At 35.5% G+C, this 18,997-nt stretch overlaps 1 protein-coding gene across 1 annotated transcript in view; it reads left to right on the top strand.

Annotated features, from left to right (window-relative positions):
* Window positions 1-629: 629 nt before the first annotated feature.
* The window catches only part of COG5 (component of oligomeric golgi complex 5), a 42,248-nt gene continuing 23,880 nt past the window's right edge, over window positions 630-18,997 (top strand). Inside the window, exons 1-5 of the mRNA XM_019621662.2 lie at window positions 630-817; window positions 2,950-3,062; window positions 3,159-3,236; window positions 16,160-16,241; window positions 18,373-18,577. Of these exons, the coding sequence (XP_019477207.1) occupies window positions 2,970-3,062; window positions 3,159-3,236; window positions 16,160-16,241; window positions 18,373-18,577 (458 nt within the window). The 5' untranslated portion in view covers window positions 630-817; window positions 2,950-2,969. The remainder of the gene's footprint in view (window positions 818-2,949; window positions 3,063-3,158; window positions 3,237-16,159; window positions 16,242-18,372; window positions 18,578-18,997) is intronic.

Genomic DNA, 18,997 nt, shown 5'->3' with positions numbered 1-18,997 from the left:
TTTTCTTTTTTCTTTTTTTTGTCAGGCTTTGGAAGTAATCACTGTGTTGCTTTGTATTCTTAATTCTGCTATGAGTAATGTAAGAATGTGACATTTAATATCAGCACTGCAAGTAGAAATGTAGAAATACAGTCTTTATTTCTGCATCAGTCAGTAGTGGGGTCTTGACCTGCTTGCTTCTGCTTGCCCTAGGTTAGTATTTTTTTTTAAGTCTGTATGAGATTTAATCCACTGTTGAGCACTTAAATGACAGCACTGTAACAAATATTATGTGTTGAAACAATATTACTAGTTACACCATAACTGATTATAGCTGTACTGTAACTAACCTAGGAATTATTGAATCAATCACTGGTAACCCACCTCAGGATATATTGCCAACTGTGCTTCCAATTTCCATTTTTCTGTTCTTCTTATTTAGAGGATACTGCCAAAGGAAGCAAAGCTAAGCATTGCTAAGCAAAGGAAATCATCTCTCTCTTTTACCCTGTCATCTGTTATGCATACAGTTTATTTAATGTTAAATGAAATGGATTAGCAGTCTGAACTTTAGGATGAACTTACCCTGTAAAATGATTCCTAGATCATGGGTAGAGAAATCCATATTGCAGTTAAAGTTACTTGACATCTTTGAAAATCTTCTTTCTCTAGAGTCCTACTCAAGTGGGGACTGCTCTTCAAGTTTTTTATAACCTTGGAACTCTGAAGGATACCATTGCTAATGTGGTGGATGGATACTGCACAGTTCTGGAGGAGAACATAAAAAATGCTTTGGATATCAAAGTACTGACCCAACCATCTCAAACTGTTACAAGAGGTATGATATTTGTTTTACAGAGAACTGTATCTGGTTTGTTTTAACAGAAAAAGATACTGTATCAAACAGAAGAAACTCACATCCAAACCTGTCATTTCCCTCCTTGCTTTAGCCAGTAGGTATGTCCTAGAAATCATCTAATACAAAACTCAAACTGAGTCTGTTGTTACTGTGCTCAGAGGTTTTTCTTTATTTTTTCATCCTCATTTTCCTCACTTGTCCAGGAAGTTGTCCTCATTAGTTTACAATTTTGCAGCCTTCTCTTATGAGTTTGTCATGGAAAGATGAATACAAATTTTGCTTCTTTGTGTTGCTGAAAGTATGGATAGAGATTGTTTGTAAGCAGTGGAAAAAACACGAGACAACATTGTGGTGCGGTGCTTGGTGCTTTTGTCAGGTGGAATTCCTTTCAAGGCAGTATTTTTGACATGAGAAAATGTTGCACAGTTCCCACATGTAGTTCCTACATGTTAATTCAGATACCAAGGAATACTGAGGAGTTATGGAAGGACAAATTTGAACATTGGTGACATCACTGAATCACAAAATCATGTAATAGATGAGGTTGCCAGGGACCTCTGGGTCCAACTCCTTCAGTTCCCTGCTCAAGCAGGGACATGCAGAGCATATCCAGGTGGCTTTTGAAGATATCCAGGGAGGAGACTCCACAACCTCTCTGAGCAGCCTGTGCCAGTGTTCCAGTATCTCCACAGTAAAGAAGTGCTTCCTGATGTTCAGACAGAAACTGTTGTGTTTTACTTTGTACCCTTTGCCTCTTGTTCTGGGACTGGGCTCCCCTGGACTGGTTCCATCTTCATTACACTCTCCCTTCAAGTATGCATTGATGGGCATCCTCTTCTCCAGACTGTACAGTTTCAGCTCTCTTAGCTTCTCCTTGTAGAAGTATTTCAATCCTTTCATCAGCTTGGCCTTAGCTGAACTCTTTCCAGTATGTCTACATCTCTCTTGTCCTTGAGAGCCCAGAACTGGACACATTATTCCAACTATGCCCCACCAGGGCTGAGTATAGGGGGAGGATTAGCTCTCTTGACCTGCTGACAACAGTTTTCTTCATGCAGCAAGGAATCCTGTATACATTCTCTTTGTGGCAAGGGCTCATTTCTGGCTCATATACTGGTGTCCACCAATATCTCTAGCTCCTTTTCTGCAGAGCTGCTTTGCAGCTGGATGGCCCCTGGTATTTTGTTTCTCAAAAGCTCTCTGGTGAGTCAGCCACTCCACACAGTTTCGTGTCATTTGTTTATTTATTGAGGGTTTGCTGTATCCCATTCCCTAGATCATTTATGAAGATGTTAAACAGGGCTGAACCCAATATTGACCCCTGGGGTACTCAACTCATTACTGGACTCCAACTAGACTTGCTCCACTCATCTCAGCCTGTTCATTCAGCAAGTTTTTGATCCACCTAACTGTTTACTGATCCAACCTATACTTCAACAGGTTGTCTACCAGGATCTCATGGGGGACAATGTCTAAAGTCTTCCTGAAGTCTAGATAGAGAATATCCATTGCTCCCCTTTCATCCATCAGGTTTATGATTTCATATTGGTCAGGCATGACTTCCTCTTGGTGAAACCATGCTAACTACTCCTGATTATTTTCTGCTCTTTTATGTGCTTGGAAATAATAACTAGGATTAGCTGTGGTGAAAATTTAACACTTTAAAAAACTTGCAGCAATTTTGGAGTCTGAAAATATGATCACTATCATAATAAAGAAATACAGCCCCTCAAGGAGAGTGATGGTATAGAAGTTGCATGCTCTTCAGCTAGAATTTCATTTCTTTCAGTTCACCTATACATGTAAGTTCCGAGCTGAGATGGCTATGTCTTGCTATTACATGCTGTAGCATGCCCATTGATGTTTCTCCGGAGATATGAATCAGTAAAACAGATAATAGTGATTAACCTTGAGTTATCCTTGCTGAACTTTAGCATTTGATTGAAGTTTAGAAGTTAAAACAGCTGAAGTCATTCACAAACCTTTATTTCAAAGATAGTGTAAGCAGCTCTGGTCTTCTTTAAAGGAAATTTCTTATGTCAGTCTATGTATTTTACGTTTCACATGTGAAATCTGAACTGTGCTATTATTTGTTTTCAAAACATATGTAGGTGGGCCTGGAAGAGCTGCTATGCCAACACCTGGGAACACAGCAGCTTTTCGGGCAGCTCTCTGGACAAACATGGAGAAACTCATGGATCAGATCTGTGCTGCTTGTGGACAGGTACTCAGCAGCTAATTCCTGATTACTTGTGAGGCAATTTTGTACATAAGATATTTGAAGATGGCACTTTTCCTCCCAATTAATTATTTCTTACAGGTGCAGCACTTGCAGAAACTATTGGCAAAGAAAAGAGATCCTATTTCACATGTCTGCTTCATTGAGGAAATAGTTAAGGTAAAGTTTTAATTTAGTTAATTTAATTTAATTTAATTTATCAATATGTTTTAGTAATTCTGATAAGGAAATTACCACTAGAGAATGCTTTTATTTGAACTTTTAGATCTTGATAACAATTCTATAATTATATTATTGGAGAAGCACTGGAAGTCAAACTAATGCGAAAGCTTTATTTACTTTATTTGGGTTACATCTGTAGGGTAGAAACATTATTTTTACAATAATTTCTTTTATTTTCTTTAAAGGGAGCTGATAAGGCACCACTGTCAGTTTTTATTACTGATCATTAATGTCATTCCATAAAATACCATGTGATTTGAGCAATTAATTAAGTCTGTTAGTTTAGCATAGAAAAATGTGTCTTCATCTAACACTTTCAGCCATCTGTTTCTCTACTTGGCAACATTTTCCTTGAAAAATAATCATGGCTGTTCTTTTGAATACCTATTCCTTTCCATTCAATTTCATTGTTTTCTACTCGTATTTGGGATAATTTGATTAATGGTTTCTTTCAGTGTTAGGAACAGTAGCTGAAGCTTCTGAAGCTCTTTCATCAACCTTGGTAGATGAGAGGAAACAAAACAAAAGATGTGTTTACGCAGACATCTCTTTTTTCCATGTATATGACTAGATTTTTAATTTACATGAATTTAATTTTTGAAATACACTGGGGAAACTGTTCACATGCAAATGTGGTCTTCTCAACAGTAAAAGCAGCCAGTGGAGGTTAAGCACAGTGTGTAAGATGATCTGTCAGTTAAACTGAGCTCCAAAAGGTGTTGCATAGAGCATTACTTTTCTGTGGGGTGATTTAATATCCTCTTTCTGTGCTGGGAAAAAAAAAAGCAACACCAAAACAGCAACAAAAAAACAACAAACACAGAAAACAAACCTAACAACAACATAATCCACAGCTCAAAAAGCTTAGAAAGTTTAGCCTTTTTTTTTTTTTTAATGTTTTGTTAGGCAAAAATAGCTATTGCTGCATGGGTGGATCTCTTCAGTTGATCAGCTTTTTTTCAAAGAGAAGCTTAGAAACCTAGAGACAGAAGGAGGAACTCTGGAAGATTCTGGAAAAACTGGGGTGGAAAGAGAGCTGAGATAAATGAACTTGCAATGTCTCCCATCCTGACCCTGTGGCTTCTCAGTTTCATTCTCCTCTTTGGTAGAACGGCAGTTGAAAAGAGGATAGGAGGTTTTCCAGTTGTTGAGGATGGTAATAAAGGGAAGCCAAAGAAAATCTTATATTGTTCTGGAGAAAAATTAAACATGCAAAATTAATTTCAAAAGAGGCTAGATGCAGAATGGAAAAAAGTTGACTAGAAAATAAAAGGCCTTAGGGCTGTGGTATGCTAGGCCAGTTCCATGTTAGCTTTTGTAACCCTTGCTTCCCACAGACTTTGTATCACTGGATTACATCTAAGTGACAAATTGTATTTCCTAAATGAAGTCCTTCTATTTGTTTACCCACAGTTGTCCCGTATTCAATGAGTTTACTCTTCAACAGCTATTTTGGAGATGGTTGTCATTCTCTTTGAACCTTAGCTAAGGAGCACTTGTCCATGGTCTACTAAAACTCTCCCAGCATGACACAGTACTACCAAAAAGTACGGCTCCAGCCTACAGATGGGTGAAGTCATGCCATACAGTACAGCTGTTTACAAAATCAGACACATACTAGATGCTGCTGAAATTCAGGAAGGTACATGCAGATAGCCACATGGGAGAGTGTGGATTGTTGTGTACATTGAAATTAGAAATAAATAAGAAATCGGTAATTTGCCATTTACTAATGAAGATTCCATCTATTATTAATCCTAACTGAAACAATATGCTTTCTATAGAAGATGCTTTGTAGCAGCAGAAAAGTTGTATTTCCTTTATCATATTCATTTCATTAATAAACGTAGCAAATGAACAAAACAAACTAAAGGTACTAACATTAAATTCATTCTCTAGGGCAGCATGCCCACACCAGAAGATAGGAAAAAATCATCCACTCTACAGTCTGTGCACTAATTACTGTTACTGATGTCAACATTATGATTATAGTCATCTTCTGCAGCAGCTGCAGTACCACTTTGCCTGTCCATCTGCTTCCTTGTTTTGATTACTGCAGTGTTAAGTATCGTCCTAGGAAGTATAAGAGGAGACCCAGCTTTTTGAAAGCACAAGCAACTTGCTTTTCTTTTTAAATCATTGTCTTTTTTCTATTAGAATTTTTTTTGTCTTTCTCTTCACTGCCTGCATTTTCCTAATTTTGTGTTATGATCTCAAAAATGTGCTTTCTGGCCTTCTAATTACTTGTTACCATACTCATTCTCAGTAGTGTTGTACCCTGTTATATCCAAGTATCCAAAGAATAGTTTAAAAAAAAATAATTAAAGGATTCACAAAATCAACAGAAAAGAAAACAAAGAAAAACGACATCAGAAAAAAACAACAATAACAACAATAAAACTAAAAAATCTGAACTGATAGAGAAACTGAGGCACAGAACTTTATAAATTTGTAAGTACTGCTGGTCAGCACCATGACAATGACAGTACCCACATCTTTTCTACATTATGGTTTCTCTTTTTAGTAACAGAATTCAATTTCATTTTTTTTCACTGTTAAATATGGTCAAGAGTAAAGTTGACGTACCCAGACTTACGAGTACCACAAAGAATCTGCAGATGGAATTTACATTCCTGTTTGTTCCACTTCTCCCCTTTGCACATCTGGATTTTCACATTTGTCCTCTTCCACAGCATGAAATAAGTGCAAAGGAATTCAAATCTCCTTTGAAAAGGACACGTGTCCTGATAGTACCTTGTCCCATTTCATACTAGAAATGAAATATAAATTCATTTTTGATCTGTAAATACTGAAACTATAATGTGCATTTCCTAAAAAAGGACCTGGAGATATTTAAAGGGGAGATACATTTAAGACTGAATTGACTTTTTTTCCCCCCTAGTCTATGAGTAGACTTCTTTAATGACTAGATCTTAGTTGATAAGCAAAGCTCAGAATTCAGAACTCATAAATTCTGATTTATGGTTTTGTGGGAAAAAAGATTTAATTATGTACTTTTTTTAAAGATGGGCTAATTTTTTCGTAATCTTGAGGGTCAGATATGATTTAAACAATGTAAAGTTGATATTTTTATTCTCTTAATGTTGGGCTAGTTTAATCACTTCTTTTAGTTGCTTAATTTACCTTCAAAGAGCTAAAGGTTACACCATTTTACTCTGTTTTATTTCTCTATGTGTAGTGACTAATCCTACTTCAACTATTTTAATACCTAAACAACAATTGACTTCAGTGTAAATCACAGCAGAGCATTTCATCCTATGCCAGCCAGTTTCCTAATTGGAGATAAGAATCCCTCTTAGCCCCTTGTGGAAGATTTGGAAATGATCTCTGATCCTTATCTATTTTGAGTCTGTCACTCCTACGTAGGCATCAGTGAAAAGTTTTGCAAAGTGAGAAACAACCCTGAAAGTGACAAATGATTATTGGGGGGGTGGTGTTGAGCTGGTCAATAGGTAGAGTGAGCCGGGTTTTGTCACTAATGGGAAGGAGTCAGGAAAGAAGGGCACTGTCTGTGAGAGAGCAGAGCTGCTTTTGATCCCTTTTGGTCAGCTGATGTCCACATTTGTTAACAGCTCAGGAAGACAGCAAAACCTGTCATTTATGTAAGGCTTTGGGTAAAAGAGTGAGCTGAGAGTTACAGGGAGTGTTATTCTATGTTTTGTGGAGGGTTTATATCATTGCTTCTCCTGGTGAATGCTTGGTGAGTAAGCAGGCTATTTTCTTGAGTTGTCTGCACTGTCAGTATGAGGTGTTAACGATACAGAAGGAAATGTCCTCACAATTACATCAGATAAGGAAAGTAAATGGAAAATATAAGTGTTTATTTCCCAAAACATACTTGCATTCCACCTTATTTTTTCTCTCCTGTCCAAACTTGTTAAAAAAGATGTCCCTGCTTTGAAGTTATCCACATCCTAACATCACATGTTCACATTAAATTGACTCAATTAAAATAATCCTAAGTGGAAAAAAATTAAAAATAATCTAATTACTACCTTACTTGAATTCACAAAATAATCTTTTACCTATTATTACAAGTATGTGATTTATTTTCTAGTATCTTTTGTAGAAGCAGAGTTGGATTATTTGTGCACCATTTCTGCTGTGGTTTCTGTTTATTATTTAAGCATTAGCAAGACACTTTGGGGAGATCTGAACACAGGTGAATGAGCAGGTTTGTCATCCCCAACATACTGAAGATGCTGTAAGTTTCAAACCTACAAATTTTCCTGCTGACTTCGATTGCAAAATTTCTCTTAAAAAAAAAAACCTTTTACTAATTAAAGAGTCTTACTTCTTGTTTTAAATGGATCCATGTGTCCACAGCCAGCCTTGTTAAAAGTAATTCAGTTCTAATTCAGATGGAAGGAACAGAGCCCATGTAATGGTCTTCTAATGACACTGCTTTTTCTCTAGAACTTGAATCCTGTTTGCTAGAAATGTGCAGCTGTAAATAGAAGGGATGGTGTCAAGGCTGCATTGGTTGGTAGATTCTAATGACCTATGCTCATTTACACTTCAATTTTGTTGGGGTCTGTGCTGACTGTAGTCCAGTGATAACTGAAAATTATTAAGTCAGCTGGATTACAGTCAGATTACTATTAGAAAAGAAATACATTTGATGGCAGTGTCATCTTTTATCATCAATTCTTATCAGTCTTAACCTGAGCCACTTAGGTTGAATGGACATGATAACAAACTACCCCTTCATCGCTGGGTGAGGTACATTACAGTCAAGGTGAAAGTGTAGAGTTACTGCTGTGCATACTAAATCAGTTCTGTGGGCAGAAGGCAGCTGTCAAGTCCCTTGGGTAGTTACTGGCTTTTGGAAACACTGACTTCATTTACGTCCAGTTGATGCATATGTTGCAGAAGCGTGGAAGAATTAATTAATGTTTTTTTAAGTAGTTTTGATGATAGAGGACACTGTTTAAGACCTAGGTATTTTTGTTACTTGCAGATTCGTTTTTCTATGGAATCACATAGGAAGTGGGAAAAAGCACTCTCCTTATATTCTAGTTAAGAAGCTAATATTTAAAAAAAGAAAAAAAGATGTTGTTTCTTTTGTCTGATGCATAAAGAGATCTTTTTAAAATGTTGCTCTATTGTTGCAAGTCTAGAAGCTATCACACCTTGGTATAAAGTGATCAACACTGTAATGAAATTCTGTGTCCTACAGTAAAACAAAAAGCAAGGTCATTTTTAAAGTCATGGTGTCACTTATTGACATGTGTTCACCTACAACATTCTAATGTAGACAGTGTTAAAAATTCATATGCCCTGATCTTTTTTAAAATTTAATCTAGACTACTTTGAGAAGCTAGAAAAGGTTTATTTGACGCACTGATCTTTTCTCTTTCTTTACTGATTAATTGCACTACTGAGTGCAATGTGAGTGTGATGGCGTTTTGTTCACAGTCTAGCATTTGGTTATGTTGTTGCTATAGAAATAGTGCAAATAGATTTCTTTATTTCTGTCCCATAAGATTTTGCTGTACAGAATTCTTGAATCATTTGCATTCTTGCTTTATTGGTGGAAAAATATTTACACTATCCTTTAAATGTCTTCTGTTGTTAGAACAGTGTTCTTGAGTCCTGTATTTCTTTATGGCCTTTGATTACAGATAGAAAGCACTGTATGTATTAGTATGCAAAGCCTGATTTCAGGAGCCTGCAGCAACTAGCTGCATGGTAATATTCAGTTTATTGTTTTACATTTCAAAGGGTCTTCACAATAAAGATATTTTCCACATTCTATTCAGAGTATCAAAATTTCTACAGGGAAAAATAAGTTGGAAAAGATTGTCGTGAAGGGGAAGCCAGTTTAGAATCAGTGGGTCAGATTTATTATTTAAATGTTGGAATAGCTATTTCAGACAAACACAAATATGATAATTCACAGATGGGAAATTATACTCATTTAGTTCTAAATTTACAGTGTGGAGGAAATAGAGACATTTGTAAAAATAAGTATATGTCTTTTCAGCATTTTCTTGCATTCTTATCTAATACCAAATAAGGGGGTATTTTCTTTCTCATTCATTGAATTTAGATTTCATGTCAGATGCCAAATAGTTATATAAAGAACACAGCTCAAGAGAGTTCATTTCTATAACAGCAAAGTTAATGAGGAGCTTGGTATGTTTTTTCTAAGTGGGATAAGTTGTTTGGCTTTTATTTTTGAGGTAACTTTAAGTCAGTTTTCCAAGCTGTGACATTGATATTATTGTAGGATAACGGTGGATACAAATCTTCAAATATCATTCCTCCTATGGTGCTGGTACTCACTCACTACTGTTTGTTGGTTTATTAAGTTAATAGTAGGTATTAACAGAAGATGGGTTATACTTTTTGAACTGTGAAATCAACTCATTCCATGTAAGTGGGGAGTTCTAGCACTTGGATTCTGTTAGTGTGTTGTTGTTTTTTTCCAGTGAAGACAATCTTGTGATCTTGTAAACAAGGAACATTCACCTAAATTTTCAGTCTGTACAGCTGAGTAATAGCGTCACTTTGCACTGCTGACTGGACAGCCTATAATCTGTAATACGACTCATTGAGAGACTGCTGGGAAAAAGAAAGGATTTTTAATATGCCAGTATACATGTATTTTTCTTCTTCATTTCATACTAATATGCCAATTCTTAACATAAGGCATTGCATAGAAGATAGCAGTTTGCAGTCTCTGTGCTATAACAGCCCTTTTTCTTGAAGCTCTGAATCTCAGCTTTTTATAAGCATAGAATTGTTGATGTGTGGCCTAGAGTCTCTTCTGGAAAGGCTAGTAGGCTGCTTTTAATTCAACATCTACTAAATGTAGGCTCTTTCTGAGCTAGGCTATCAAGAGTGCTAAACTTTTGCCATTAAATATTAAACTTGCATACTTACCTGTGTTTATGTTTCTATAAGACTCCATTTTCTTTTTTAGAGTAGGAAGATTTACTTAAGAGACCCTTATCTTAAAATACACTTTGCTAATCAGTGTTTGCCTGAAATGCACAAGGCATGTTGGGCTTTCTTGATCTGAGACAAATGAGAAGGATGAAATGGCACATCCAAATGTCTCCTGGCCCTGTCATTGTTCAGCATTATCATGCTTTCCTAGTAGTTTTATCTAAAGAAAAACTTTCAGAGGTGGAAATTTCAGCATATCTGTGCACGGTATTGACCACAGTAACTTCATGGTAATAGTTAAAACTAAATAACTGAAGTGAACACGTATTTTTGCTGATTGTTGATTATGGCACTGGTTCAGCAAAGCACTTAAGGACATTTTTAATTTCATGTAAATAAGAAATACAATGAAAGTCAAATAGTCTGCCTGAATGTATTATTCCGATGAGGGTAAAATTTGTTGAATTATATCTTATACTAATGGTTTTTTTTCAGTAATAAAGTGAGCCCTACTACTGAGAAAATTAATTGCCATTTGTGGTCCAGCCTAATAGACTTGTTTTCTCTGATTTATGCGTGTAATTTCCATGAAAAAGTAATTCCTATGTGAATGGAGTGTGTGACTGAGTACCTATTTTTTAATAAGAGGTACTAAAAATTAAAAAATTACAGTGGATGGATCAGACTGGAATATGTTGTGTTTTTCTATTTTACACAGATGCAGTTTGATTTCCTGGGAATAATATTTTCAAAAGTAGCTATCTGCTTATATTTCATATGTTTTTCAAAAGCATGTTTATTTCCCAAGGTCTTGACAGCTGTGCAGTAGGTCAGAATTGCAAAAGGCTGCTCTAGTTGATGTTAGTGGGCAGTTGTTCAGTTTATTCCATCAGCAAAGAATTGACAAGGGGAAGACAGACCCCAACTATCTTGCATTACCTGCAAATTTGCATAGAGGCTACTAAATTGAGTGCCTGATCAGCTCTGTTAGTTTTGGGAAAGAAAGTGGTCACAGGAACAGCAGAGACAATGTTTTTGATTCTCAGCAAGAAGGGATAGATCATTAGTTTATTCGGAGTAGTTTATATAAAGGAGCATTTTCACAGTGGATTGTTATGAAAAAAATAGTTCTGTGTCTGATCTAAGCCTATTTGTAGCGGTCCAAATTATGATTTCTGTGTGGATTCTCCCTACTGTGAGATCAGAATGAAGAATGGATTGGATTTTGGGTAAAAATCCTGTTTTGCCATTTTATTTCTGTTGTTGGTTAAATTAATGTTAGTACGTTTAATTCAGTTGTACTCTATAATGGGAAAAATATGTATATGTCAACCTGAATCTTGCCTGTCTTGAGTATTAGATACTATCAATCACAGTTAAGACTCTTTTGTTGAAGAAAGAATATATTGTATATGAAAAGAGGAAACAACATTATATTAAGTGCTAAGGTGTAATAATTTCCTTCTGAAAGACTTCAAATTATGTAAGGATTTTGGTGTACTATGCAATAAGCACGTGGAACAATTTTGCCCCAGATAATAGTAATGTTAGACTATCTCATTAGACCTCTTAACTTCCAAATGTTTATGTGTTTTCTGCATTATTAAACATATCCTCTGATGGAGGCTGGGGTAGAATATGACAGAATTGTGATCTTTATCCAGTGTTGTTGGTTATGGAATAAAAAGCTGATGGAAAATGATTGCCACAGAGCTGAAAAGATAATCGGATGCAGTTCATTACTCATCTTGTCAGCTGCTCCTGCTACAAGGGATTGTATCACAAGATGTTAATCTGCCTGTGACTAGATTTCAAAGCAAACGTTTTTATTCTGGGGAGGGTAGAGCTTCTTTCAGTTTTACGTAGTTTTCATAAGAGAAATAGAACATTCCCAATTTAAAGTCTCAGAATGTTAATTGATGAAAAGTATTAGCACATCATTGTGGGTTCTACTGCAGAAATATGATGATGTGCTACAAATCCTGTTTAATTGCAGATATTGTTCTTTTTAAGCTAGTGATGAGGTTGTGTATCTACTGAATAGTGACAGTCTGTTGAGACACCAAGCACTGAAAGCATCAAGTATAGACACAAGACAGGTTTGCACCAAAGAGAATCACTTCTACACATTTAATCACAATGTGAGTGCACCCAGTACTCCCACGTTTTGTCTACCGGTGAAGAGACTTGGTGTAAGTATAGTGGAGGACCAAATTCATTGCTCACACACACACTATGGAAATAAAGATGACAGGAATGCAATTTCAGCTAGATTACGGCTTCTGAAAGTGAAGAGCCCAAAAGAGCAGTTGGGATGTTGCTCACTGTACTATATGAAACATGGGGGAAGGCTTATAAGCTTACCACTATGATAAAATGATTTGTAGATCTTCTGTGTGCATTTCAGGCAAGCAGTGCTGATTGCCCTTTCCTCTTCTTCTTCATTCTGCCTGTCTTGAGTGCTTAAAGAAGTTGTTCAGGAGAGGAGAGCGTTCCTTCAGTCTTTCCACTAAGCCAGAGTAGAACATTCCTTTAGGAATTCTTTTTTTTGGTGTCCTTTTTTAGTATTGATTGTTGTCAAACAGAATTGCACATTAGATTTGTATTAGTTAAATTACAGTTTCCATTGTGATCTACAGCACAGAAGTAATGTTAGAATACTTTCTTTGAAAAATAAGCAGTGAAGTACCTAAAATAAGAAAATAACATACTTAGGTAATATGTAAGCAAAGAAATTGCAGGTTTAAACAAAATAAATAAATGTTTTCTGAGTGATCATGGTTGCGTATCACACTTTTATACCCCAGCAGGAGTATCTAATGCTAATGCCTTGTTGTGTTCTCATTTTAGTAACTGCAGTCCTCCCATTTGAATACTCTCCAGTGTTCGTGTAGGCAAAAGTATAAAGTATTCTCTCGTTCCTGCCACAAACTCTTACGCAGTCTTTTGTGTACTACTAATCAGCAGTTGTAATTCACCTCCTGAGCGACCACATCTCAGCACTGGACAAAGTGAAATATCACCAGTCACATTATAGAAACAACTGGTAATAACTCCCTAGATAGTGTTTTCAGTTGTTCTGAAAGTGGGACATTAACCTTTTTTGTCCCCTAAACATTTTTGACTGAGTCGTGAGCCAGTATAAAATCTGTGGATTTTCCATGTATTTTTCCACTCTATTTCCTCATACATAATATAGTTGGAGAGCCAAGACAAAGGAGCCTTGATAATTGCAAAATTTTGATGAGTTAATTAATACTTTTTACCCAGGTCTAGAGACACGAGCTAATGGGCAGAGACTTAACTGGCTCAGCTGTAGCTACTATGCGGATATTTACATGAGTACATATGTATATATGTCTGAATTTATATATATTATATGTGGATATACAGTTACCTGCAAATGTTATGTATTTTCCCTTCAATATTAAATGTTTTCAGGTTCTTGTTACTGTTACTTGTCACAATGCTGAATCACATTTAAGAATGATGTGGATAGACAGTATGCAAGTTTGTTTTCAAGACCACATTTAATCATTGTATTTTGTGCTAATGCTGTGATAGAGGTGTAGATGGTGATTACAGTAATGAAAGTAAGTTATTTGAAGGTGGACTGTAAGTATTTTTTCCACATCCACTAGATGATTTAGAAATTAAATTGAGTTACCATGCTGAATAGGCAAATATTGTTCCAGGTTGGGATAGAGAGTATGAAAGCTAATTCATTTATTTTATAGCTCATGTGAAGGCTCATTTATTTTAAATATGAAACTCAGTGAAGAACTGAGTAATTTCACAGTCATGCTATAATAATCAATTTATCCAAAAGAAGACCTTTTGTGCAGTGCACCTTCTGTCCAATACTACTATTTTATTTTTCCCATATACAAAAATCAACTACAGTTTTATGGAAAATACAAATTTAGCTATGAAATGGGTAAGTCTGGTTTCTAAATCCGTAAGTGTCCTCAGGCAGTCACAAACGAGATTCCATCATTCATGTTGATGTTAGTTTTCTGTGTTAATTCTCATACATTTTTCAGATATGATCCTGCCATCATCCTGGATATCCAACAGCAGAAAAGACATTCTCTCTCATGTCAGTTCTTAACACGATCCACAGATTTTATCCTTGTTTGTCTATTCTACCCTTTATCTTTATATAAGGGGTAGGATTGGATGAGTTCTCTGCTTCTGTCAGCAAACCCTGTTGACACAAGGTGGTGAAGAGCCAAATGAAGTTCAGTGTATTTTTTTGGCTGTTAAGGGTTTTGGAACTGGAAATTCGTCTGTTCTGTGCGAACCAGACTTGTTCTAAGTTCACAAACTTCAGAATTTGTGAAAGCATTCTGTCTAATAATCTGATACTAAAAAAATAATTGAACTGATTTGCAAGTTTTATATAAAGTTTTTAAGGTGATAGTTTTTGAACTGAAAACTTGAACTTGAACTTGCAATATTTCAATGACCAGATGTTCAAATTGAATGCAGTGGTACCCTGTTAGTGTAGGGCATTCTGAAGACTCTCATTGCTTTGGCCAATGCAGGCGAATAGCGTGTGTTTCTTTCTTCCTCTGTCATCTTGACTACTCAAGATGACAGTTTGGAGTGGCTGAACTTTTATATTTGAAAGAGCTTATGTTATTTACAAGAACATGTGGTTTGGTTTGGTTTTTTGTTTTTACACTTTTCTCACAGTAAGTCACAGGCAACACCAAAAGGAAAGCTCAGAAAATGCATCCATCTTTGACAGAGATTTCAGTGTTAAGCCCTTTACTTAAATGCATCTTTAGATGTGAATGCTGTGCTTTGATTTAAAAACTTTGATCTTTCAGAGTGAATCAGAACAGAAACAGCCAAGTGCCAGCCTAAAATTCTTAGCATTGCTGACATCTATAATTATTGCTGGGTGTTTTGCTTTTTCTTCCTGAGCACGTTTTGCATAGTTAGCGATTTCTTCAAATTGGTAAATTTATACAGGAAGGTCAGTATGTTGCATGGGTATGTGAAGAAAATAATTCTGTTCAGAGCTTTCCGCTCCCATAAAGAGTTCAAGGCCAGGTTAGATGGGGCTTTGCACAACCTGGTGCAATGGGAAGTTTTGCTGCCCACAGTGGGGGGTTGAAACTAGGTGGTCTTTAAGGTCTCTTCCAAAACATTTTGTATTTTTCTGACTAAAACACAGCTACCCAGGCATCTAACTAGGGGGGCAGGATAGAATGCTCACCATCACCTCTTGCAAATTTTTCTGCCTCAAAGGCACAGACAAGAAGAGAGCAAAAAAGAGAGAAATGGAAACCGTACTATAATGTTTGATTTTATCTATAAGGTGGTAGAGGGGAGTAACTAAAAACTTGTGGTTTCAAATATGTCTTCTCTTCAAGAGTATATGCTACCTCATCTCCACTTCTGTCAGCAAACCTTGTTGACAGAAGGTGGTGAAGAGCCAAATGAAGTTCAGTGTATTTTTTTAGTTGTTAAGGGTTTTGGAGGTAGAAATTCTTCTGTTCTGTGCAAACCTGAGCAGCATGGACTAGTTCTGATTCCTGATTGCTATCTGTAAACATGTCATTTCAGTAATTGCTGTGATTTAGTCAGCATGAGAATCCCACTGAATGCAAAGGTCATGGTAATGCAAAGACGTTTTCTTATACAGTTCCAAGATGTGCTGTTTCTTTCTACATTCATACCTTTTTTCCAAAAGATTGATTGCCAGAGAGCTGGGAGTGTTTCTCCCAAATAAGGGAAAAGATTTGAGAGAAGACCAAAGCTTTTATTTTTGTTTTCTCAAGCAATTTTTCTAGTTTTAAACTTGAGGAAAGCTTCCCAGACTTCATTTACTTAGCTTTGGTAAAAGAACTGTGACTGGAAGCATTTGCAGCGTTTAAGATTCTTTGGAAAGAGTTTGCTCTGAAACCTTCTTTTCTTTTCTCCCTTCCTATCAGGATGGACAGTCTGATATTTTGTACAAATTTTGGACTGCAGTAACTCAGACTCTTTCCTCTCAGTTTCAGTCTGCAACAGACTGTAAGTATTCAATATAAATGATTCGTAATGTATTTTGTAGTTATTTTGAACCTCTCATTTCCATAAGTTATTTGCTCATTATCTCCTCTACTAACAGCAGTGGTTCACTTAGTGCTGGGTCTGTGAATTTATAATTTTGTGGTTTTATAACCAAATGGTTCTAAATTGTAATTGAGTTTCCTGGGAAAAAAAATAAAAATGTTTTCTGTTCCATTAAGCAGTCATAATCTAATAAAAGCCCATATTTAGGCCTACTGTATGTGGATGTAAAAACGTTTGGGATCACATTATACTTTCCAAAGTGAATGAGTTTACTGAAATCGTAAGTAGTAATTTGATTTTAAAAAGCAGTTTATACATTCCTCTGTTGTTGAGCACTCATCAGTTGCAAAAGACTGATTTTAGCCATTTTTGCATACCTTGTAAATAGGAGCTGAGTTTCTTTAAAACTATGTCTTGTCTAAATATAGCTAATTGGTAGTGTTCTGACTACACACAGTGTTCTGCACATGTGCAATAAATAAGTAGCAGATACAACCAACAATATTAAATCATGTTGTAAACACAAGAGTACTGTTGTCATATTAATGCAGCATGCAATTTGATCGTACTTGGTGTTTTCACAAATACATCTTTCAAATTTGTATACAGAGTATAAAGTGAATCTTTTGCAGATACAAAGTGCATAAAGTTTGCATTAATCTTGTGATCTCAGCTGTTGCATTGGCCCTTCAAAATTTGATCCTGCTCTGCTAAATAGCAAGAGTATAATTTGAGGAAGTAGCTGTTTGATTCATGTTCAGTGGTTGCTAAGTAACTAGATGTTACAAAAGAAAATGTATTCATCCTGTGTTAAAACATATTAATTTTACTGTTTGCCTTACGCATACTTTAACAGCAGTAGGTACATACTAGGGATCTCATGTGTTCGTGCAAAATGTGTGCTATTTTCAGCACAAAGTTTTAAGACTAGAATTATGACATCAGTTAATGGGATCAATAACATTTCAGAAATAAGGTAACTCTTAAATTTATCTTGTTACTTGTAATTTTTAATGGTTTCTATATAAACATTTAGAGCATTTGGATTTTAAAACTGAGTGCTGTTTTATTTTACCAGTTCTGAGTTCAGAGAAAACTGTTTACAGCAAGTAGACTTTTAATTTTTTAAGTGATTTGTCTATATAAAAATGTACAATTTAGCATGTTAATTCTAATTGATTGAATCAACTGACATGAATCGTAGACTCTCAGGATTGTATAGATCAGAGGAATAGCATGAACATTGTTCTGTGACCTAAAATAGCTCTGCATTTGGTAACAAATGTGAATCCTCCAGTATTCAGAATTAGAATGTACTTGAGTTGATGGGATGGGCTGAGTCAAATGGGGCAGATGTTTAGAACTTGAAAAACCTAGGAACCAATGTAACAGTGTTAATCTCCTAATGTAACCAGGAAATCCATGAAGTATGACTGATGTTAGATCAAGATTAACATCAGTGTCTAAAGCAGTTGTACATTTGTTTCATTTCCTGTTACTTCTGGCAAGCTTTTAAAGGCTAAAGGTAATGCTGACTTTTCTGCCAGTTTTGCCATTCTTTATTTGTGTAGGAATTACATTTTAGGTACATTGTTTTAAAGGTGTGTGTAAAAGCAGATTTTGTAGAGTTTGGCTCATAGACATTATTTGTTTTAACCGAGTATCTTGAAAATTGCAAAACTCACGCTTTTTCTCCTGCCAAGCTGTTGTTAGAAAATCTTCATTCGTGAATTCTAATCACTCTTTGGATCACACTAAGATGAATAATAGTGCTAACAATTAAGTTAGATATTAAACAGTTCATGACCATGATTGGTATATTTAATACATAAAGTAAGATTCCCCTGTTCAGTATTTGAATTGTGGAGTTTATACTGGAGCTTTAAATATATATCATCATCAACTTCATTTAACACGATAGCTCATACCACTTTGAAAGTAATTATAAATATTACGCTAACAGAGTTAAAGAGGGAATGACATTACATATCATTCAGTGATTTAAATGCAAGGATGCAGGTTATTCTTACGAATCAAATAAATTAGTTTAGACTTTGTAAAGCACATTACTTACTACTTTATTTTCTAGCTTCTATGTTTTTGAAACAAGCTTTTGAAGGAGAATACCCTAAATTACTGAGACTTTATAATGACTTGTGGAAGCGCCTGCAACAATATAGTCAAAATATTCAGAGGAATTTTAACACAAGTGGAAGTCCTGATCTCTTTGCTGAACTGCAACAAATGGAGGAAGATGCACAGGACATATTCATGCAAAAAACCCAAGATTATGAGTATGTATTATGAAGCCTAATAATATGCAATGTAAAGCTTGTACTATGCAGTAAAACAGAGTACTTAGAGTATTTGGTGTTAATCAACTAGTCATAACAGGAAAATTAAAAAAAATTTTTTTTGCTTTGTGTTGATTGCTTTCATGCTATTTGAAAGCTGTGAGATTCTTGTTAGAATACATAATTAAAAGTGTTAGATTGACTTGTCCCTCTCAAAGTGCTTTGTAATATTACTTTGGAGCTAGTTTTATTTTTTATTTTTTTGTTTCTTTGGGAAAAGAAAAAGCAGAATGATCAAAACAGTTTTATATATATTGCAATTACAGCAGTAACTTTCTATTAATGATATCACAATCACTGGAGTGTGACAAGCATTCACTTCGTAATGATTCACAGTTTGTACGTTTATACATTGTAGAA

Source organism: Meleagris gallopavo, chromosome 1 (assembly GCF_000146605.3).
Source record: "Meleagris gallopavo isolate NT-WF06-2002-E0010 breed Aviagen turkey brand Nicholas breeding stock chromosome 1, Turkey_5.1, whole genome shotgun sequence".
NCBI lineage: Eukaryota > Metazoa > Chordata > Aves > Galliformes > Phasianidae > Meleagris > Meleagris gallopavo.
Note: the sequence above shows the minus strand (reverse complement) of the source record. Positions and strands in the feature narration are given on the sequence as shown.